The sequence below is a fragment of the Spermophilus citellus genome (genome assembly GCF_964194105.1).
Source record: "Spermophilus citellus genome assembly, chromosome: 4".
Lineage (NCBI taxonomy): Eukaryota > Metazoa > Chordata > Mammalia > Rodentia > Sciuridae > Spermophilus > Spermophilus citellus.
In genome coordinates this window covers 204,101,680-204,126,793 of record NC_138185.1, presented here as the reverse complement: position 1 = coordinate 204,126,793, position 25,114 = coordinate 204,101,680, and the positions used below count along the sequence as shown (strand labels likewise).

Here is a 25,114-nt window from a genome sequence, read left to right as displayed (position 1 = left end):
ACTAATCTATATTGTACAATATTTCTGAACCAACCAGGGGAGTGGACCAGATGACTCAGTATCTTCACCATTCTAATTACGAGGTTCCTTTGAATTTCACTCTTTCAGAAACCTGCTTTTATCTTTGTGGTAATGATCCAAGACATTAAAAGAAGGCTTTTGAGTGACTTGATTTGCCCACTCAAGTTCATGCTGTATCTATTGATGTACCATTGCCGTCTTGTCAAAAAGCACTTACACTCTTAGTGGGTTTAGGGTGTAATTAGGAGAAGATGAGCCAGGTGAGAGGCAAGTTTGCAATTTTCTTGGTTTTATGCTTCAATTTCTGATATTAGAGGGGGTGTTTTATTTAAATCCCATTGAAATCTTCACAAGAGTGTGGATGGCTGAATAAGTCTGGAAATTTCCCACCTAACCAAAACCCAAGGATGTGATTTGAAGATTTACTTTGGGGTATGACTCAGAAAGATACAATAAGCAGTGAAGAGATATTTAGATTTCCTCCTTTCTTAACTTGTTGGACTTAAACCTCCTCTGAATAAATAAAGGCTCAAACCCTATTATTCCATTTCTAGCACAGGGAGGTCTAGAGATGGATGCTTCTTCATAAATACTTTTAGTGACCAAACTGACCAGTTTATATAAACAAAGGAAAGCAGATACTAGGACTGCTTCTTACTCTAGAGGCTGGTGGTACATCAATAGATAGAGCATGAACTTGAGTGGGCAAATCAAGTCACTCAAGGCTGGCGGTGTCAACTGGGTGTTCAGTTGCTTCTGTGCTTCCCAATGGCAGTGAGGTTTCAAAGTACACAATTATTGCCCAAATTCTTGGTCCCTTTAGTTAACAATTTGCTTGTTATAAGTAGCTGCAGGGACCAGTGGGAGTAGGGGTGTTGGAACAGGAGGGATGGGGAGCAGCAAGAAGCAAAAAACTCAAAGCAGGAGAGCTCAAAATACACTTATATTGGTTGTAGTATCTGACCATAAAAGTTGAGCAACTGTAACTGACAGAAAGATACAGTTATATAATTGCCCATCCATAGAATGAGCTGGAATGCTGCAAAATTCAATTATATGTTAATCAGAAACTTCTATAACCACTCTCTTTCCAAACAGACCACTAGAAAAGTGAGCTGAAACAATGATTCAGATGAATCTTTGAGAGTAAAAATAAGACTAGAGAGTTGTCCATAAAGATTTGGAAGCAGGGTTGGTTTGGATTCCCAATTAATGTACTGGCATCACACCTTGCTCAGTTCTGATCAGTCCAGAACAGATCTATTCAGAGTATTTCAAAATTCCCCTTACGAATCTTACTTGGGAGTGCAAAATTCTTCTGGGTCTTGGTGGGAGAAAGTCACAAAATGAGGCAAGACTCTTATATTTCACTTGGTTTACTTTTGTCAGGAAAGCTCAATTACTACCTGAGAACCACATTTTCTTTTCTAGGGATTGTCTTCATTTTTATCTATTCTAGAGATCTGGTACCACCCTCTCCACAAAGAAAATGTAGTAAAAAAAAAAAAAAATCAGCCATTCATTTTGAAAGTCTAAAAGCATTTTAGTTCTATTTCAGTTTGTACTTCACTTATATGAATTCCTATTTTGTTTGAAATAGCAACTCACAACAGTTTTATACATGTTAAAAAATGGAAGTAATAAGTATTTCTAAGCATTGGCTGTCTGAGATGATTTTAGATTTACTTTTATTTTACATTTTTGTTTATGACAGATTTATATATTTTTTCTAACTTTCATGGATGAATAAATCTTCTTCCCTTTTATCATTTTATATAGGTGCATTGGGAAATTCTCAAGTTTATACCAACAGAAAATCATTTCACCAATGTAAACATATTTTAATAAAGTAAGATTTAATTGTTTTGACAAAACATATTTTTTCCAGTAAAATCTTAAAAAGTTACCAATAGCAAAACATTTGACATTTTCCTATTGCTGGAAAAATTAGCTTATTTACGGTCGCTGCCCTTAAGGATGCACTTTATCTTGGCATGTATTATCATGAACAGGCAGGCAATGAAGTCACAAGTATCCTATAATCTCAGTACTTTTGTGCAGTTTTTAACACTTACTAAGTGTCGACTATATTTTATTCCTTTTAAAATAAAGGATTAAAGCAAAAGTGTCACCACTCTGTTTGCATTATAAGGAGTTGGTATTTTTTTTTAAATTTTGGTACTGAGAACTTTATTTTTTATTGATAATTTATTGCTGTTAATATTAATATGGGAAAAATGTGAAGACATGTATATCCTATAACTAAAACCCAGTGTGCCTTGATTTGAATATTTATTCTTTAAACATTTATTGCATCATATTTAAGATATATAACATAATGTTTCAATATACTTATCTTGATTAAATATATAAAAAGTGAAACAAAATTATTACAGTCAAGCAAAATAATATTCATTATCTCATATAGTGACCTTTCTTTTTTACCTAAAGTCTAATCTATTGGCAACTTACAAATATATAATAATTTACAATTAACTATTGTGCTCCTATTGTATATCAGGTCTCTAGACTTAGTCATGTTTCATAATTATAATTTTGTACAGAAATAAAATACTGCACGATTTCCCTTGTACGTGGAGTCTAAATAAATGTCAAATATCTAGAAACAAACTAAAATGGTGGTTACCAGGGATAGGAAGATGTAGATCAAAAAGAGTTTTAGAAGTTTATTTTAAACATGTGCATGAGTTGTGTGTACATATACACATCTATAACAATTCTCTGAGCTCCTGTTCCTTTAATAATAGGGGATCAGAATCTGAAAACTGTAAAAGTCTGTGACAAGAAGTAGGTCGAGCCATATCTAAGGAAAGTCCCCCCTCATCACAGCAGATCAGTGGCCAGAAATGGAGCAGCAGGTCAAACAGGAAGCTTTCCTCAGGAGGAGAGATGCGACCAGTGCTGAGAAAATGAAGGCCGTTTCCTCTGGGACTTAGAAGATGGACCCATCAGGGAGGGGGTAGGAGGAAAGATAAATGCTAGGTGTCAACTGACACCTTTCTGCAGAGGGCTATAGATGATAGGCTAGGGCAGCTAAGTCAGTAGCTCATAAAAACCTAAGAATTCAAAAGAAAAGGATGCAACTCCTCTGGGGACAAAGGGAGGAAAGTATATCACAGCTTACAGTTGCTAAGTAGAATTAACAGAACTGGAGAAGTAGTGTTTTCTGTTCATCATCTTCAAACTTTGCACTAAGCAAAATACTGCATAACATACAAGAAGATAGAAAGGGGTCTGCCTTTGGAACTGAGATAGCAAGGTGGTATTTGGCTGGGTTTCTTATCTGTTTGCTATTTTTAAGAAAAGGTGAATGTATTGCTTTGTTGCTTATGTATTCTTCCATTTCTCTACTCTGAATTAACCTCACTAGTGATTCTGTGTCACTCTACATCGTAATACTATTCTCAGTGTTTCTGGGGACTTAACTCATCCACTTACAGGTATATTCTCTCTCTTTCCCTCCCTCCTCCCTCTCCTCCTCCCCCTCCCCTCCTCCTCCCCCTCCTCCTCCCATACTAGGGATTGAACCCAGGGGCACTTTACCACTGAGAAACATCCCCAGCCCTATTTATTTATTTATTCAATCATTCATTCATTTCATTTTATCTGAGACAGGATCTTGCTAGGTTGTTTAAGGCCTTAGGCAATTGCTGAGACTGGCCTTGTGATCCTCCAGCCTTGGTCTGCAGAGTTTTCTGGGATTACAGGCATGTACCACTATGCTTGGCTCACTTACAGATTATCTTGTTCCTGTCATTCTAACCAGAGACACAACAAGCCACAAGACAAAGCTCATGGATTAGTAAAGACAGAGGTATAGGCTTCAAAATATCCATGATGTCAATCCGAGGTCCCTTATCTATTACTAAGTGCATCACAACCTCCTGTTTTTGCAAACCAAGTGTTATGAGAATCTGGTTGCATGTATTCAAATTCATTTATATATTGTTCGTGATTGCTTTTGCTCTACAGTGGCAGGGCCAGATCATTTCAGCAAAGACCTTGCAAAGCCTGTAATGAGATATATATATATATATATATATATATATATATATATATATATATATAAATATGAACAGGCTTATATATTTATATATATATTATATTTATATATATTTATATATATATAAATATGTATAAAGTAGTCATAAATATAATGTATAAATACAATATTTATAATTAAATATAGGTTTTCAAAAATTTACAAAATTTACTATTTCCAGATCTCTTATATAAGTCTCAAGGTCTCTTTGCCTCTATTCACATCCAGGTCATTCCTATCACTAGCTGTGTGACATGGGAGTATGTTACTTAATATTTCTGAGACTTATTTTCTATATCTCTAAAATGGGAATAAAATTTCAGTCCACATGCTGTGAGTATTCAAAAATAAGTACTATATCAGCATTATCTACTGTTAATATCACTCCCCTAAAATCCTTTGTTCAAGAATAGACTTTCAGCCCTCTCTTCATCCTTCTCTCTGCCACTTGTAGGCATTTGTAATGAAGACTTCAACATTGAACTCTAAGGAAAAACACATCTCTATAATGTGATTAAAATGAAAACAAATCTAGTTTAATTAAACATTGAGGCTGGCAATTGTGCATTGGGCAGAAGTACATTTCTAGTAAAAGTTTAATAAGGGGATTGCAGAGTGTCGGGCATGCCCTGGGATGTGGGAAACAATAGTAAATTTGCATGTGAATTTACATCTGTCACCAAATGAATCTGAGCTGTAGATATACTGCAAACTGGAGTGCTCCTAGACCAAGTCAGTTGGAAGGGTCGAGTAAGGAAGAATTGAGGTTTGGGGACAAACAAACTTTTGTGGAATACCAGATCTGACACTTGCTGGAGTGGTGACAGCAGCAAATGTGCTCAACTTCTCTGACCCTCAGTTTACTCATCTGTCTGGGGAAACTGCGCTAAGTGAAACCATGAATGACAGATGTGTTTATTATATTAAATGTGGTGATGGTAACATGGGTGTATGCATATTCTTGCACTCATCAGTTTGTATACATTAAATAGGTAAAGAGGTTTTTGACTTATCCATTGTACCTCAATAAGTCAAAAATTAAAAACAACAACAAAACACTAGCTCATTAGTTCTTTCAGTGTGAAAATTGTGGACTGTCTTGTTACAGTTTATATGTGTGTATGCCTAAGAATGGGAACAGAACTCATTCATATTGTTCAGACAATCCAAGGTCACAGTCTAAATTCCATCCTGTGCTCACCACTCTCTTGTTCCCAGGCACCATCAGGCACTTTTGTGTGACTTCCATTGAACCCAGATCTCACCCCAATAATAGCACCTTTTTTTCACTATATGGAATTGCAAGAATAAGATAGTTTGGTGCATAGGAGCCTGGGTTTACCTTCCAAGACATTCTGCTTGACTTCATGGTCTTCATGGACTGGCTCTTGATCCTGGGAGAGTTAACTAATCTTATAAGCCTCCACATCCCTATTTGTAAGATAATGACAAAAGTAGTATCTACCCCTTAGGGTTATCATGAAGACTTAATACAAAACTCAGGACAGCTACTGACATTTAATAACTGATAAATAAAATTTAGGTATTGAAATTAGCCCTGCTTTTGTAATTGTATTTATCTTCTATGACAACAGAAGATCCTTGAAGGCAGGAATTGTCATTATTTCTCACCAAATACACATCACCTAGCACAGATCCACATGTAAACTAGATATTGAATAAATATGTGTTGAACAGTGAATGAATGAGTGTATAATGTATAATGAATGAGATAGCTCTACCCCAAACCACCCCATTGATAAGGATAGGAAACTAGAAACAATTTTTTTTTTACATTAAAGGTAACACAGTTAGGGGGAATATTTTTGCATGTTTTTGCTATTTGAAAGTGAAGTATAATTTTTTTTTTTTTAGAGAGAGTGAGAGAGAGTGAGAGAGGGGGAGAGAGAGAGAGAGAATTTTTTAATATTTATTTTTTTTAGTTTTCGGCGGACACAACATCTTTGTTGGTATGTGGTGCTGAGGATCGAACCCAGGCCGCACGCATGCCAGTCGAGCGCGCTACCGCTTGAGCCACATCCCCAGCCCCAGTATAAATTTTTATAGCACATTATTGACTCATTTCTATAGTTTGGTATAAGCTTCACCATTTTCTACCTGTATCTCTAACTTTAAGACTTCTTATGCAATACTGTATTTGTCATTTGGCAAATTTCATCATCCAGGCCAACACAGAGCATCAGGGAATCCTGGAAGGCTGTAAAATATTGTATGAAAAACAAATGCATCTCCTACAGCAAACTGTAAATATTATGAAGAATCCAATTCAATCCACATTAACTCCAGGCACTGAAGGTTAAATGTGCCTCTTTGTCCTTGACTCATTCCCTCCTTCCTCTTCTGACCTTCTTTCCCCTCTCTTGATCCTGCTGGGGTATTGACAGGGATTTTAGAGGAGTGGAAGGTCTTTATCTCTCTGAGATGAGCTGCAATATGATTAGAATCGATTGAATGATTTACAGTATAGAGCACCATTCATTACCTTCTCTGCTTTATGGAATTATAAATGACATACTGTATGTGAATATATATAATTATTATTGGATATTTATGTGGCACTTTTATCTAAGAAACTCAATGTTCTTTTTAGATTGTAAATAACTAGAGGGACCCTGAAACCTTGTGCAAAGCTTCATGGAGGAGAATAAAACTTGAAAACTTTTCCTATAAATAAAACTGTGCTCTTAAACTGTATTGGGACACTTGGTATTTAGTCAACTCTGGGCCACAGAAAAAAAATAGTAAAGGGTAATCATTTGATGGTTGGGATAACCATAGTTTCATAATTAAAGACAAACTCTACATACCAGAATTTTTACTTACTACTTGAACTAGAGCTTCCCTGTGACAATAGGGTGAACAAAACTTATAATTCACTAGCACAACTTTAGAAGTATGTAATATTTTATGATTGTTCGAATTCAGAAGAGTCTGTGTTATTACAGATGGCTCACATAGAGTGAGATGTTATTAATATTTTTATGTCACACTGTTTCAAATGAGTGTAATTTTAAAATTGCATAGAGTGTGACTACACTGCATTTCTAATCTTGAACATATTATTCCAAGAATGTGATTTAATGAAATCTATGCATTACAGATGGAAATTAAGAAATTCTTTTTCTTTCATTTCTAGCTAAGTAGTACCTGGAAGTGGCCCTCAAATTTCTCATTACTCATTTCACTGAGTCCCTAGACTATAATATTTATAATATTTAGCTTGTGGCTAAATAAATACCATGTGCCTTTCAATTTGTAAAAGTCTACCTTCCCCTCTAAATCCCAAGGTAATCTACTAAAAATGTAGAGAACATAAACCAGGACCCAGGAGAAGGTATGTATCATAAAAAGTCCTACAGAAGTTTGCAGCAAAATTATTCTTTTGCTTAGCAACCCATGGAGCCAAAAGCACTGCCCTGGTCACAAATAAATTATAGATAAATAATGTCTGTAGTTATTATAATTGCTATCATGCTATCTAATGTAAATCTTCATTATTGTAAAGTCCCTATGTGTGTGCTATTTAATTCCTTTATATATAATCTTGAGTTGTGTATTAGCTTAATATCTTAGGGGAAGTTTCATGTGCCCAGTGTTCATAAATTCACTCTCATTCTATCCCAAGTGTTCTTTTCAACCATAAGGTGGTTTTATTTATATATAAATACCAGTATTCTATATAACATACACACACACACACACACATACACACACACATACTTCTTTTTCTAGCCAGTCTTTTTATCTTCAGGGTGATTGTGTTTAATTTTAGCATTAGCCAGAAGCCCAGAGTTTGCCTTGAAATGCTTATCAGCTTCTAAGGGACATTTACAGGAAAAGTAAAGCTCTAGGTTTGATAGTGGTAATTGTATTTAACTTGTAAGACACAAGGCTATTTATCTTGTGGCTGGGAATTCGCAGAAGAGAAAGGAGTTTTGCCTGATAAAACAAAAATTAAAGAAAAAAAATTGCTAAGCACCCTCTCTCCACTTTCAATCCCCCAAGCAGGAACATTAAACAGTAAAATGAACTTTCATTTAATAAAGCTCTTCCTGTCTGCTTAGATATGGTGCTAGGAGGCATAATGGGATCGTGAAAGGAAAGACACCACCCAAACCCCAAAATGGCTCACCCATGATATGGATAAACACAAATGTCTGTGAATACCCAGGGAATTGCTAACTTTTAGATTTGGGGTAAAAAATTAGACATTTAGTCTGAGAGAAAAATTGTAGGGTTTAAATTTAGAGAAAAAATTCTAAATTGCCAAGACTTTAGTTATAGCCAGAATTTTGGGGATATGCCCCTGTCTCAAGGTATAGAAAAAAAATCTAAGGACATGATTAAAATCTAGGGCTCTCAAGTCAGGTGGTCTTAGGTTGTGGCAAACTAATCCTAAATCAGGCTCAGCCTAAACTTTTTTGAATGAAACCAACCTCGAGCTTAAGGATATTTCAAGGCCACATAGGATATTGTCCATAAAATGAGAGTGTTTGGAAATGCTCAAAAAATGGTGGCCATACCTGCTTGGGTGAGTTTGTCTGAGAGGAGGTGGGTATCTTTATCTGCCACTTTTGGGACCTCTGGGGCAAAGTGTTCATTCAATGCACATGTTCCTCATTTTAGAATCCTTTCTATGATTTTGGAATTGTGGAGGAAGGATGATGGGAGATGGGAGCTCTCTTTTTGTCTTAAATTCTCCCCTTCCAGGAGGAAACCTCAGTGTAGAAAATCTTTTCAAGAGAAAAGTGAGTCCAAAATGTATCCAAGTGACAAATCGTCCCGATAAAACACCTGCCAAGTATGATTATCATTTATGTAATGCTCTATGGTATTCAAAGAGCTGTCTGCCTTCTGAGGTAGACCTATGATCCTAATCCCCATTTTATAGATAAAATAACAGGTCTTTGAGGGTCAAGTCTGCCGATGGATTTGTGCCATAGCTATGTTGTCAGAGCATACAAATATAGCTTACAAAAGGATAGATTGTCATTTCTATTTAGGAAATATATCTCCAGCCAGTACTTAGAAAAAAAATCTTTTCCTATATTAAATGTCAATCTAAGTCTTACTTGTTTTTAATGAGACAAAATGCAAGACATGACCATAGAGATTGAAGAATAGAGAAACTTCTCAACAATAGGAACTTATTGAAGTCAGTAAGTGATAGGGCAAAGTTATTATCCATAAGGTTGTATAATAACAAAACTCATTATATGAATGCTTGAGGGCAAATACTAATAAATATATCAATGATATAAGTAAAGAATTTATTTGATAGAAAACAGGTAAAAGAAAATAAAAGATGCCATATTCTAGTCCTATACTGTTCAATAACAGCCACCATAGTATTGCTGAGTATCTAATGAGAAAGTGCATTGAAAGTCTTCTGTGCTTAGGGCCTAATTATTGCAAAATAAAACACCAAAAACAACAACAACAACAACAAATTCAGAGCCTCAGTAACACCAGCACATTGCAAATGCTCAGTAGCTACATATGGTTAGTGGCTACTATTGTGAACAGCACCAATAGTCAGTCTGAAAGAAGGAAAACAAGATATATTTAACTTTCTAAATATTAGTAATTTTCAAACCTAGATGCATAAAGAATCACTCTGGGAGCTCTTTGAAAACCAATGCCTAGGCCTGTGCTTCCAAAATTTTGTGTGTATATGTAGCACCTGGGGATCTTGTTAAAATGCAGATTCTGATTAGTAGTTAGAAGTGTCCCCTGAGAGTTTGCGTTTTTGAAGCCTCCCAGGAAATTCTGTGCTGCTCATCTATGGACCACACCCGAGGCCCCTTAAATTGGAACCTGAGCACTGGAAGTTATTAAGGTTTCCAGGGGATTCTCATTTGCAGCCAGGTTGAAGAGCATTGCTTAACATATATATTTTATAATTTTTCACCAATTTTTTTTTAACTGCAGTATGTGGAAGTCCCTTGAAAAAAGAAACTCACTTATTTGTGAATCCTAATTCATTTCTGACAGAATGTAAAGAATGACTGTTTTGCAGTACAACTATTCAGAATGCATTCGTTTGATTGATTCATTGATATACTTTGTGACTGAATGTTTGAGGAACTTATTTCTAAGATGGTTTTAAAGTGTTCCTAGGAATGTTCAAACACATTCATTAAGGGAGCCTTTCTCTAGTTGCTGCTATATCTTTGCTATCTTGAACCTGGGTTCAAACGTGCCTTTTCCTCTTGATTGTATTGTTACTTCTTATTCTCTTTGCAGGCTCCACTATCTATTTTTCCCCCTGTTGAACTGAAAGCTACACTAGTGCTGAACGGATGAATGAGCAGGTATATAGGCTTGTTTTAATGCAAGCTTCAAATCTGGCAATGCCTCAAATGTTTGTTGGCAAAGATGGAAAATCTCCTGGTTAGGAATTAATGAAAACCTAAGGGCTGAGAAATTTTAGTATCATGTCAAGTACAGAGACTTGCTTTTAACCCTTCAAAGTCTCAGTAATCTAGGATGAGATGAAATATGGGCAAAGAAAAAAAAGAGGTTCTTTTGTCTCCAAGAGTGTGTTCTAGACTTTGAAAGGATGATAAAAATTTGAAATAAAGTACTTGGGAGTACTTTCGTTAATTGAGTGGTTCTCATCTAATAGTGATTTTTGCCTCTACTAAAAGTCACGTGATATCTGTAGATATATAGTACTGGCATCTAACGGGTGAATGCCAGGAATACTGATAAATACCCTACAATATATAGAACAATCCCCATCCCATCCCTGCCATATACTCAGCACAGAATTGTCCAGCCCAAAATGTCAATAATACTAAGTTTAAGAAATCTTACAAATTAAACCAGTCCAGACATTGATTTCTGTTTGAAAATATTTTTTGAGGGAAAAAAAGTGCTGTAAACAAGAAAATAATGACTTAGAAACAGAAATGGGACAGAGAGTTTGAAGTGCTGCAGGGTGAGGATCAGAACAAGAATCTTGGCTTTGCCCCTTAAATTATGTGATACTGAGCAATTCATTGAGCTTCTCAGAGACTGCTGTGGTTTGGGTGAGTCACTCAAATGTCCATGTGTTAGAGGCTTGGTCCCCAGGGTGATGCTCTTGGAAAGTATTGTGGGTTATTAGGAGGCAGATCTTATGGGAGGTTATGGGAGGCCCTTAGGTCACTGGGGTTGTATCCTCAAAGGGGACTGCGGAACACTCATCTCTTCTTCCTTTCTGCTTCCTGGTTAATGTGGAAGACTTTCTGACTAATGAGGTGAGCAGTTTGCTCTACCATACACTCCTGCCACAATGTGCTGCCCTCACTGGAAGCTCAAAGCAAATGGAACCTTCAGTCTTAGATTGGAGCCCCCCAAAATTGAGCCAAAATAAACTTTTCATTTTTATCAGTTAATTGCTACAGGTATAACTTAATTGCTTCAGGTATTGTTTGTAACCTCCAGAACTGTGAGCCAAAATAAACCTTCTCTCTTTATTAGTTAATTGCCTCAGGTATCTTGTTATAAAGACAGGGAAGTAATACACTGTTGAAGAGAAATTCAGTCAAGGTGACTTCAACCGAGTTGGTATACAATAACAAGGAAAAATCAGGCTTTGCTCTCCTTAGCATCTCCTAATATGGGAAGATGGAAGCCCCACACACTGAGATGCTTATCAGTTCTCAACTCCTAGGAAGCTTGGCTCTGACCTGAAAAGCCCTTATTGCACCATGCTCAGGGTTCTCACAGCCCTGGCAGCATAACCTGCCACCTGCTCACAGCAGAGAAAGGATCTTGAACAATCCCAGTCAGCTCAGCCTCCCAGGGGGCCCAGAGCTGTGGCTAAAATTAATTCCTCATGTTCAACTCACCTTTCAGCTCCCCTCCCTTGTCCTCACCATGGCATTGTATAGAGACAGCAATCAGAGGCTTTATAAGGAACATTTGTCAGTGCCTGGACGATAGCTCTGGGCTGTTTCTTCTTTTATTTCCTCTCCTGTTCCTTAGTCTTTCTATTTTCAGGTTCAAAGAAAGAAGTTGCTTTTGAATTCTATCTCCCAGAATTAAGTGATATAAGATTCCAATTGCTATAGAACTATTTCCATTTTGGATCCTTACTGATTCAAAAAATGCCAGTGCTACAAGCCCTGTGCCCAGCTGGGTTCTAAATATTTCACAGTGGGATGTTTCAGTAGAACCACATAAAATCCTATAAATGCCCATGAGAAGATCTGAGAGTTGACCCATTCATCCTGGTGCACGGTTGACACATTCAGCCCTGGTGAGTAAGAACAGTTCCCTTCAAAACGGGACAACTTAACTGAATATTTTGTAGGAGCTACTCCATATCTCTTTACCATTTAAACATTAGCAATAGATGAGTAGCAAGACAGAGCTACTCTTTATAGCTCCTAATGGTTTACTATTATCAATAAAACAATGGTTCGGAAAAAAGAAGATATATCTTTTTTTTTTCAGAATATGTATCAAGATTGCCTATATAAGTTGGTGGCTTTATACTTTGATGTCCAGATACAGAGGCCATTTTTGTCTCAGAATTTAACCAAACAAATTAAACTTTTCCAGATTATTTTAATGGTACTCTAAGTTTGATAAGTAGATCCTTCCAATCAGACAGGAAAGAAGGCAGGAAAGAAAATAAGCTAAGACCATAATGGTGAGCCATTCCCAGGAAGTCTTGGCAAAATAGAACATAAAACTCAAAAGTTTTTTTGCACTCAACCTAGCATAGGGTTACTACTTTTCATGAGAGGCAACAAAATCAAGAATGGCTCCAGGACAGCCTAGAATCAGTGGAGTCAAAAGAACTTTTTTTTTCTTAAATGAGAATTTTCTATTCCACATCTCATAACAGCCACTTTTTTGTGGTCACTGGAAATTTACCTTTGAAATAAAGAGAAATGAATTTAAGATGTCACAAGAAGAAAGATGCTCATTTCTACACCCTGCAATTTGCAATGAAAGCAATAGTGAAAATTTTGCCGAATTGGGAATAGAATCTGGTCTTGTTCTGTCCCTCATTTCCTATGTGATCTCAGGAAAGGATTATCATCTCCCTGTCTCTGTTTTGAGATGGAGAATTAAACATATCTACTTTACTCAACTTGCAGACCATAAGAGTCAAAGTGAAATGATATGCGTAAGTGTATATGTCATAATTTAAAATGCCACCACAATGCTTGGTAGTCTTCATGGCTAACATTGAGTACTGACTTAATTGCCCAGTATTTTGTTGAGCAGTTCACAAGTGCCCATCTCAATTAATCTTAACTTTAACTCTGAAGAGAATTCTCATTTCCCCATTTTCCAGATGCAGAATCAGAGGTTCAGGTAGATTCAATAACTTATGTAAGGTTTGGAACTAGATCACCAAATAAGAATAAGCACTTAGAGAACTAACAAAATAGAAAGACACATAAAAGGGACTCTCAGAAGAAAGAATCTGATATATTCTTAAATTTTTATAGCAATTCAGAGAAGAACCATCAAAACTCTTAGAAACTCTTACACTCATGGTTTAGTGTTGCATTTTGCATCTATGTCGGGGAGAGGCACCAAATATTTCAGTGTTTAGGGTATTTCAAGGTCTTAATCCTACCGCCTAGACACAACTGATGAAGCCAAGTTCCCAGGGCGTCAGTTGACTCCAAGGCCCACACTTATAACTGCCATACTGTCCCCTGTCCTGAAATAATGACATAGGTTATTACTAAATAACAGTTACAATGATAATAATAGTTTTCAGGAGAAAGCAATGCTATCAAAGAAAGGTTTACTCCGCTTTGAAAACATACAGGAAGCAACCCATAATTTGGAACTAAAGACACAAAGAGAGGTGCACGGCAAGGGTCACTGGCTTCCTTACCTATCTCTGGCTTTAAAATGACCATTAAACAGCCTTCTCATTGCTGGCAGCAAACTGGTGGATTCTCTATTGGCTCAGGGCAAGTGTTTAATATCAATTTAGAAATCTTTGAAATTCCTAATGGAAACAAAACAAACCCTCCAGCAGCAATTTTAAGGCCAATGATAATATACATGGAGAGAGAGATTGATTTTCCCTATGAGCAAATGAACAGCTTTTAAGAGCTCAGGCTATTTTGGTTTCTCTCACCGACCCCCACCAATTCCCCCAGGGTTTAAGCAAGAAGCATTTAAAAATCAAGTCTATTAATGTCCAGTGAATTTGGATGATGATAAGAATTTGGATGATGATAACACCTCTGGCTTGCTCTAAGTGTTCAGAGATAACCTCATGAGGTCTTTGGGGTGCCTTAGTCTAAGCATTGCTAACAGGCCCCCAGCGATGACTGAGCTGACAGCTTTTTTGAAAACTGAGATAGCAGATGAATAGGTAGCATGGACATTTTGCTCCAATCCCTTGGGGACCCTGGCTCTTCTAATTCTTAAACCACATAGAGGGAGACTCTGTATATTAGGGAACAACCTAACAACACAGATACTTCTGATTGGCTTTTAATAAAAATTAATGATGATTCAGGCATAAAAACACCATCATGGATTTCAAGCCATCCAAACGTCTTGGGCTATGAGAGTAGATGTATTTACTCTGAGTATTTGTCTCAAATCTGATAATTATTATTAGTTAGCTAGCTCTTAGACTTCTAGAAATGTGCTTCTAGGGTCTTTGTTGATGTGCCTGTCTCAGTGCATAGGGAGTATAAGAGGAAAACAGGAATTGAGTGGATTCAAAGTGCAGGATAGAGAGGTAGACATGGTGTGGGGAGCACACCATTCTTGGCTATTTTCTTTCATCCCTCTACCTGGTAACAATGCAACTGTGAAGTTAAGGGCCCTTGCACCTTTATGACTAGGGCTCAGGGCTCTTCCTAGGAAAAGTGAGAGATGAGAGGAAAAGCTAAGGGATTATTTGGATGATCCCTTTAAAGGAGGCAACCTTTTCTCCCGTTGCCCTTGATTCAGCCATCTGGCTCTGGGAGTTTGTTGCCGGATGCTCCTTGACTGTAAAATTTAAATGGATGATTAACCCCTCTCTCTCCCATATCAGCCTGCTTGCTATTAAAATGACTACCAGGACCAATCTCTGAAAATCAAGGCAGGCTGAGTACAAGTGAGAAAAATACAACCGCCAAAGTCAGCCAAATAATGCAATTCCACCCGTGTTTTTTCTCTCCCTGTCCCCCTACCTTAATGTACATGCATTACAGTTTAGTAAACCTTTTGTTTTCTTCTGCCATCTCGGGCCATCTGCACCTTTAATCATACCTGAGTAAATGGTACCACAGACTTCAGATCTCAAGTTGATTACCTTGTAATGATCCAGGATAGCTCACAATAGAGACAGGGTCCCTTTCCTGCACTGCTATCATTTGTAGCTCCCTGGAAAAACTATAGTAATTGTTCTTTGTATGAACCAGTCAGACAGTATTGGTTAAATTGGGCAAAAAACAAATGTGCAGTGCATAGTTAGTACGTCTCCAGAAGTTCCCTATACTGAGCGAGTCTTATAAGAAATCACTTATCTTCTCAATGTAGAAAGCATGAACATGTGTTTCTCTCAGTGTTTCGTGATTGGTAACAGTCATGAGAAAAATTGCCATGTAATGGGAGCATGAAAGAGAAGATGGCTATTGGGAGCAAAACTGGTACCTGTAGGATAGTGTTCATTCACTGGCCAGTTGTCCACCTGGAGGGTGGCATTGCCTCCATTCCTGGTGAAGCGCACCACGTGGTATTTGCCATCATTGACTGGGGTCCTCTCCTCTTTGATGGAGATGTCAACTGTGCCAATATTGAAAACAACACCAATTTTTCCCTGTTCCTGTAATTTAAAAAAGAAAGGAAAATAGACATAGTTATCACTGACCACAAACTTTTCTCCCTTAAAGTTGATCCTCCAACTAGCAATAAACCTGTAAGTGCCTCAAGGGAGCTGTCTGTGTGAAGTTAATAATAGTATCCTATATTTCTCCATGGGCTTTCATCCTGAACATAAAAACCAATGGTATAAAGCCACCCAAATTGCTCTCACAGGCTGCACTGCACAGGTTACATCATCCATTGCCCTCAACGGATATCAAGGCTGAAACCACAGAACTACCTAACAATGAGGAAGTGACATTGCAAAGTTCATTTCTGCAAGATGGATTAGGTCTGTTTTTCTAAAAAGAGGCTAATACAACACTGGGTCCTAAATCATTTCACCATTCCAATTTGGATGAAAAAGGAAATATGAGCCTGCCTGCACGTTTTGAGGCAATTAAGGCCAAGGGGAGAGGTATAGAATGGTTCAGAGCCAATGGCAGAGCAATTGGCATTATAGACCAAATCCCAGTGATACTTTCTACAGATCCAAACCACATTTGAATTGATGTTTTCAGGGAAGGATAGTGAAACTGAGCCAGGGTTTTCAGAATGAAATGGCTGCCACTCTTCCTACACTGATAGCCCTATTCCTCAAGTTAATCCAAAGACAGATGTAATAGGCAGTGTTGTAGATTATGTTACACAGCAGAAGAATATGTCAGTGGTTGCAAAAGACTTGTGAGAGGGCAAATTTCAATGAATGTGAGAAGAGTGACATTGTGACAATGAAAATGATTACGGAGATGGTGATAGTAGTGGTGATGAGGTTTTTTCCTAGAAAATGCCAGAAAACACCAAACCACAAATAATAATGCTATTAAAACTTTTCCTCTAGTAATTGGTTATGACTAAGAATTGGAATTAGTACTTCACAATGTAACAAAATGAAAGTGACCTCGGGGATCCTGTACATTCAGTTTTTTCAACTTCTTAGGGTGCCATTGCAGCATAGTAGAGGAAGGATGGGGCAAAAGAGAAGGAAAGAATCCTCCTATATTTCTCTAGTTGTCTGACTTATTGGCAATACATTGGACATACAAAAATAATAAAATTCAGCTGCAATTTTGATGTTCTACAAGAATGGGTCACAGTATTTGTTCACTAGCTTTTGTTATTCTCTATTTGTTCAAGTAGAAGAAGAGATTGAAAAAGAAGCAAGTGAATATGGTTAAAGAAGTATAGAATCCATACTAACTAAGTTCTAGGAAAGATATCACTGAATTCTAGATTTAGTAATTCATTCTTTCAACACATAAATCAATATTTATCAAGCACCTACTGTACTGAAGTCAATAAATTAAGACTTCTTGTGAGATGGGCATCGGTTTCCACATTGTTTGATAGATTTCACTTGCTTTCCCAAAACATAGTTGTCTTCAACTTGCCATTTGTCCTTTAGTATGCAAATACATCTTGTATTCAATTGAAAGAATGAACAAGTACCCAACGTCTTGATCTTAGAAGATGGGAATACAGACCAGTCAACAAAAATGCCATCCACATTCAGGGATGAAAAGATACAGAGTGGACATTATTGTTTCCTTTGTGTCCTCAGAGCACGGCACACAGCATCAGCCAATGTCCACATTTCTCACCTGCTATTCCCTGGAAAAAGTGATCCAAATGCCTACCCAAATGGTTACCAAGCATACTTAGGACTTCTTAAATCTCTGTTGGGATCACTGTGTTCTGTTTTATTTTGTTTCATCTCTACATCTCCGTACTAAACAAAGTACCTCACATTAAAACAAAATGATGAATGGAAACATGAACCTGACTATGGGTTCTTTTTTGGACCTTCTGTGCCCATAATCAGTAACATTATAATCCAATTTATATTTTCTCCTCGATCCTCAAGGAATTTAGAAATGACAATGTGACTTTTCTATTTTCTCTTAGAGAACTGTGATTTATTTCTGAGTGTGTGTGTGTGTGTGTGTGTGTGTGTGTGTGTTCATACCCTCATTCCTAAATAAGCAAGGCTATGATGGCTTGAGTCATAACCTGCTTAGCAGAATAAAAGGACTGGAGGAGGCAAGAAACCACAACTACAGACACCATTCCTCCTCTGCCCACCCACAAATGTGGGGTGTTTATTGCACCCCTGCTCTTCAACGAGAAACCACTACATAAATCCTGGATGCATGAAAGGGACGGCTGGTGATTCAATTTACCTCTGAGTCACTAATTAATCACGGATGGAGAACAGTTTTAGGGGGAGAAAGGAGACCTTTAAACCAGCATTCTGCAGCTTTTCAGCAACATCAGCGGCAAAGCACAGTTTTGGCTCAGTGAGTTGGCTGATCAACAAGATATATTCTTCGGCAGATTTTCTGCAAGATCCATAATAGATCCAGGAAAAGAAAAGATTTAATCTCTGCCAGAATAAATATTTCGTCCTTATCTAAGGCACCACACATTTGCCATTGCAAGACTGTTTCGGAGAGATCTTCTTAATCCTGTTAGTACACAGCCAAATTCAGGGTAGACCCTCACCCAGATGTTTCATTTTGCTTCTTGCAGTGGTAAATGTGGCTGGGCTAGACCTCAGATGTGGTCTCTTTATTTGTAGTAATAAGATTTCATTCCCACTACCTCCTTGTCATTTGTCATGGTACCACAGTGGCATTATAATTTGTGGCTAACTACTTTGTTTCAGTTCATTATAAGTCATGGAAGCCTTGTGGCAAATACCCATATAGTTGCCCAGGCCTGAATCCCTTGAGTTCAGCTGCCATAAAAATAAACTGTGGGGCTCATTGCAGCCACAGAAGAGATGATGGGAGGGATAAAAAGCATTTTTATCCCAGGATTTGGTGTCAGCTCTTATTGACTTTGGGCAAGTTACTTAACTATTCTGAACCCATTCCTTGATAATACAGGATAGGGATGAAATACCAGCTTTCCATATTCAGAGGGCTTTTTCAAAGATAAAATAAGATGATGAATATGATAGTACTTTACAAGTAACAAAACATTATGAAAATATTAGAAATGGATGAGCTCAGGAGAAGGGATTCATTTGACCATCAGTAATGATCTGTGATTACTGAAGAATTTGATTAGTTCAATAGGATAAACAGATTTTTTAGCATAGTATGTGACTGATAATACCTCTGTCTCTTAACATTCTATGGTGGTGTGAAGATTTGAAAAAAAAATTCTATGGTCTGAGGCAGGTTATTTAAGTTCTAATTTCTCTCCTATAAAAGGATGCATCAAGGAAGAAGAAGAAAACTGCTCCCTTAAAAGCTTGTTGTGAGGGCTGGGGTTGTGGCCCAGTGTTACAGCGCTCACCTCCCATGTGCGAAGCTCTGAGTTCAATCCTCAGCACCACATACAAATAAATAAATAAAATAAAGCTATTGTGACCAACTACAACTAAAAACTAAATATTAAAAAAAAAAAGCTTATTGTGAGGTTTACAGAAGAGTCCATGTGTGTGAAGCACCTGCCACATGGCTATGTATGCTTCTGGAGCTCAATAAATAAATGTCCATCTTCTTTCCTCTCATTAGTTAATTAAAGTATTGGCATGAACTGAGGTCTGGTTGGTTTGGCTGACCCGGTCATCAAAATATATTGTGAAAATAAATGTCAATTTTAGCAAACAGACCATCAAAAGGCTGTGTGGTGATGATTCCCTGTCAACTGCAATTTGCTGGCTATTCTCTTTCCATAGTCCTTGGTGCCTTTTATAAGCCTTTCTCAGATAAGCAAAGCGGAGCTGCAGAAACAGCTTGACTATAAATTTTAATAACTCCACACCCATCACCACTGAAGTTGCTACCAAGGCAATCACTTCAATCTATCTTCTTCCTTGATATTAAAAACAAAGACAAGTGGTAAATCAGAAGACATTACCTAAGGATCCTCAAGTACATTCAGGAAAGAAAGGGAAAGGGATAGAAAACAGCTTGTCTTTGGATAGCCAGCCAGTCCTACTGATGAGCCAACCTGCCTCCTTACATCATTACAGCTCCAGCTTTCAGATCCTCCACCAGCCACATCACCGTTATTGCTGCAGAGGTGACCCAAGAGAAACCACCAACACCAGGGTCAGCCTTCAGGAACAGAAATGTACAGTGGCAAGATAAACCCCCAGGCATAAAGAACTCCCTCAAGTCTACCTCTTCATTTATTCCAGAGTGTCCCCAGGGAAGGCAGAAGGCACCATCTGCTATTTCAGAGAATTGCAGGTGACAGGAACAGAATGGAGATTTCAAATGTATGCCAGGGAGCCGTGCAGTGGAAGCACTTCTCCAGATCATCATTGCTCGGCTTCCTACAGAATTTGTTAGTTCAGTGCTTGACAATAATACAAGGAAAAAAACGTGTAAATGTTGCCTCCTGGGGCCTGGGCTCTGCGAGGCCTTCCATACCCATTTCAAAGTCTGGTTCTTTCTACACCAAGTAGCCAGTGGTACTGTCTGCACTTTTGTCTAGTTCTGCCCATTATGGGGTCATGGTCAGAGTGACCTCTTGGGTTCCCTATGAAGGATAAAGCCAACAGACCAGTGTTGACTGACAGATTGTCATATTTTCAGCAAAGCATTTAATTGTTACTACGAGACCTTCCCGAGACTTCTCATTGCTGTGAACCCCTGTGCCCAGCAAATTCCTGGTCGGGGCTGACAGTCTGGGCCACTGTGTGAGGATGGCAAGAAACCAACTTGCACTTGACATGGAAGATCACTAGGACACAAAGTTAGATTGCTTTATGCCATTGAATGTGAAGGCTGTTTGCAACTATGGCATACCTTGGACTGTTTGGATGCTCAGTGAATATTTTTGAATAGAATTTTATTCAATTTCTCACAATTACCCCTAGGGAATTTGCACACTAAGAGGCTTAAGATAAGCATCTGAGTCTGTCTGACTCTACAGCTTATGGATTTTCCACTGAGTTACGTTTCTGTCACACTTATTACACGTAGTTGAGTTACAGTTATGTGCCGCTTAACAGGAGTATGTTCTTAGGTGATTTACTCCCTCTGCATTCATCATAGTGTATTTACATTATCTCATACAGCTAGGTGACACTTGGTGATATAATCTTATAGGACCTCATATAGGCAGTCCATTGTTGAGTGAAATGTCATGCAGCACATGACTATATTTCTATAACAAGGTATATACATCATTATATATACCTTATGTCTTCCTAACCTGCCCGTCCTGTCTAACCAACCTAATTGTGGATCTTTGAAATGTAGCAGTCCTAACAGGTGCTCAATTAATGTTTGTTAAATTAATGACAAGTGAATAAGTGGATAATGAATTTGAATGTGTGGTTGAGAATAAAAGAGAAATTATGGGAGTTTTTACGACAAAAGTCTAAACAAGATTTGAATAGTATAGGATAAAATGGATAATTGGTGATATGTTCAAACTTTTTGCAATAAATCTTAGGCAAAGTATATTGTCTCATTATACTTTGCAAATGCAATCTGCAGAATACAAAGCAATGTGATATAACTTACTTGATTCATCAGACAGTTTTGATTCGGGGAGGATTTTATTGAAGTCCTTTGAGATAAAATACTCTATAACTTGTAGAGCACAGCTTGGGTTCCTTTTGAGCCTATTAACTGTCTTTCAGTACAGATCATTAGCTTATTCTCTCAGTGCTACAATCTCCTTATTCTATATTCAGGACAATTATTAGTGAAAAAGTAATGAGTGCACACCTTTTTTGTGTGAGCTTCATGTACTACTAAAGGATCAAAGAAATGAAAGAAACCAGATCTCTCCCTACATAAGTCTAAGACAGAGGCACACTTCAGGATCCACATAGTTGTTAATATCTCAGCTATGAAGCTTAGAAATGGCTTGGACTGAACCTCCATCATCACCTCCTAAAAATGGCCTGGTCCCTTTCCCTTGAGAAGTTTAAGTGTAGCTGTGGAAGGAAGGTCATGGAAGAAGAAAGCATCCACTCCGGGCTCTAAAGATTTGGGGATTTACAATCAAAAGACCTGGGCCCAGGTGAGGCTCCACATCTTTTGGTTCCTGTGGTCTTGAGCAGATTCCTTAATTATCTGAGTCCCAAGCTGTCTGTATAGAAGTATGAAAAACAGTGCAAAGACAACAATGATCATAACATGCAGATGAAATGATACTTATTAAATGGGAAATGAATAAATGATACTTACTAAGAGAAATCAATGAAAAGAACAAATTATGGAGTGCTCTACAAAGAGAGATGTAATGATGATATTAACGGTGAGGGCAGAAGTGGTGAGGCTGGTGGGAATGGCCAGTGAGAAAAGAAACACTATTACTTGGCCAGTGAGAAACACTATTACTGCTGAGGGATGAGTCAGAGGCACTTACACATTCCCTCAGATACCATTCTATTTGGAATGACTTGCTCCCATTCAAGATCATCCACTCCAGAATCTGTACAGATTGTCCCTAGAAACCTCATGTTAAATGGCTCAGAAATTAATTTTGTTTTCCTAAATCTGTGCAGGCCTCGATGACCTCTGCACCCACCCTGCAAAGTTACAGTCACCTCTCCCCTTGGCTGCAGATGCACTTCACCTAGTGTTTCGCTGATGCCTGGATGCACGAGGTCAATCAATTAAAGCGGATTAGATCCACAGTCTGAAATACTTACAGAGGGCCCAGAGAGATAAGACTGATAAATAGCTTGAGACAGCTCCATCTCTAACACTAAGCAAATTTAAAACAGGGGAGAGAGCAAGTAGGGATGACAGCTCAGGACAGCGGGAACACTGACCTGAAGAGGAGGAAATCAAGGAAGGACAGGGCAGCTGATAGGAGTGACTAAGATGCAAGTCAAAGCTGCAGCTCTAATTGTCACCAGTCACAAACTGGCACCCTGAGTCATCATGTCCTTCAAATCACTCAACATCCACTTCTCATCCACAGACCTTGGTGTCACACTGGCTGATTTGGTAGTTAAGTTTGAAGAAAAGGGAAAAATTAAAGCTCATTTCTGTGGGAGCCTCGGTGTTGTGCCAAGACCTGGAGCTGTCTCCTGGCAGAATTCAGGTGACAGCTGGGAGGGAAGTGCCCACTGAAATGCAGCACAGACTAACAAATCCCCTAAATACCTTGTTTCTGCACCCCCTCATCTCTACCACATCCATGAGGGACCACCCAATGGCCTTATTAGAGGCCTCTCACCCTGTGCTCACAGTAACAAAATAGGAAACACATTTCAAATCATCTGACGTTCTTCCATAACATCTCACATTCTACCCCCATGCCTACAAAGTAAGGTTCTGGGACCAGAAGCATCAGCACCACCTGGGGATGTGCTAGTAATGCAGCTTCTTAGATCTAATATCAGACCCTCTTCTTATATCTAATATCAGAATTCTGGGCTGGGGCCCAGTGATCTGTATTTGCATAAGGCCTCAAGGTGATTCACAGGCTTGTGACGATTTGGCACCTGCTTCCTTCCATTCTGTTGTGGTCCCATTAGGGCTCCAGTTTCAAGTGGGGGGCTATTCTGCCCCAGGGACATTTGTCAGTCTCTGGAAGTATTTTTGGTTCAGAGAAATGTAGTCAGATACTACTTGCCCCTAGTAAATTCAGGCCTGGAATGCTGTTAAATAACCAACAATACACAACAGCAAATTATCTGACTCCTAATATCAATAGTGCCACTATTTGCACTAAAGAGTACAAAACTTTGTTCACTCAACAAACACTCAGAAAGCCTGTGTTGCAAGACAGAAACTGTTCTATCTAGATGTGCATGTATGGTCTAATGCATTATCCAAGGAAACACTCATTTTTTATTTATTTATTTTTGTATTGGTTGTTCAAAACATTACAAAGCTCTTGACATATCATATTTCATACATTAGATTCAAGTGGATTATGAACTCCCATTTTTACCCCAAATACAGATTGCAGAATCACATCGGTCACACATCCACATTTTTACATAATGCCCTATTAGTAACTGTTATATTCTGCTACCTTTCCTATCCTCTACTATCCCCCCTCCCCTCCTTTCCCATCTTCTCTCTCTACCCCATCTACTGTAATTCATTTCTCTCCTTGTTTATTTTCCCATTCCCCTCACAACCTCTTATATGTAATTTTGTATAACAATGAGGGTCTCCCTCCATTTCCATGCAATTTCCCTTTTCTCTCCCTTTCCCTCCCACCTCATGTCTCTGTTTAATGTTAATCTTTTCTTCCTGCTCTTCCACCCTGCTCTGTTCTTAGTTGCTCTCATTATATCAAAGAAGACATTTGGTATTTTTTAGGGATTGGCTAGTTTCACTAAGCATAATCTGCTCTAGTGCCATCCATTTCCCTGCAAATTCCATGATTTTGTCCTTTTTTAGTGCTGCATAATATTCCATGGTGTATAAATGCCACATTTTTTTATCCATTCATCTATTGAAGGGCATCTGGGTTGGTTCCACAGTCTACCTATTGTGAATTGTGCTGCTATGAACATCTATGTGGCAGTATCCCTGTAGTATGCTCTTTTAAGGTTTTCAGGGAATAGTCCGAGAAGGGCAATAGCTGGGTCAAATGGTGGTTCCATTCCTAGCTTTCCCAGGAATCTCCATACTGCTTTCCAAATTGGCCACACCAATTTGCACAAAGTTAAAACTCTCTTATATTTGATAAAGGGGCTAAAAGCATGCAATGGAGGAAGGATAGCATCTTCAACAAATGGTGTTGGGAAAACTGGAAATCCATATGCAACAAAATGAAACTAAATCCCCTCCTCTTGCCATGCACAAAAGTTAACTCAAAATGGATCAAGGAGCTTGATATCAAATCAGAGACTCTGCGTCTGATAGAAGAAAAAGTTGGCTCCGATCTACACATTGTGGGGTCGTGCTCCAAATTCCTTAGTAGGACACCCATAGCATAAGAGTTAATAACAAGAATCAACAAATGGGACTTACTTTAACTAAAAAGTTTTTTCTCAGCAAGAGAAACAATAAGAGAGGTAAATAGGGAGCCTACATCATGGGAACAAATTTTTACTCCTCACACTTCAGATAGAGCCCTAATATCCAGAGTATACAAAGAACTCAAAAAATTAGACAATAAGAAAACAAATAACCCAATCAACAAATGGGCCAAGGACCTGAACAGACACTTCTCAGAGAAGGACATACAATCAATCAACAAGTACATGAAAAAATGCTCACCACCACTAGCAGTCAG

The 25,114-nt window shown here is 38.1% G+C and overlaps 1 protein-coding gene across 18 annotated transcripts in view; it reads right to left on the bottom strand.

Moving 5' to 3' along the window:
• The window catches only part of NRXN3 (neurexin 3), a gene marked incomplete at its 5' end in the record, with an annotated part of 1,519,183 nt that overhangs the window by 162,665 nt on the left and 1,331,404 nt on the right, over positions 1-25,114 (bottom strand). For all 18 annotated transcript variants that reach the window (XM_081291921.1, XM_081291923.1, XM_081291922.1 and 15 more), the window contains one exon: positions 15,725-15,896. In XM_081291921.1, coding sequence (XP_081148047.1) covers positions 15,725-15,896 — 172 coding nt within the window. The remainder of the gene's footprint in view (positions 1-15,724; positions 15,897-25,114) is intronic.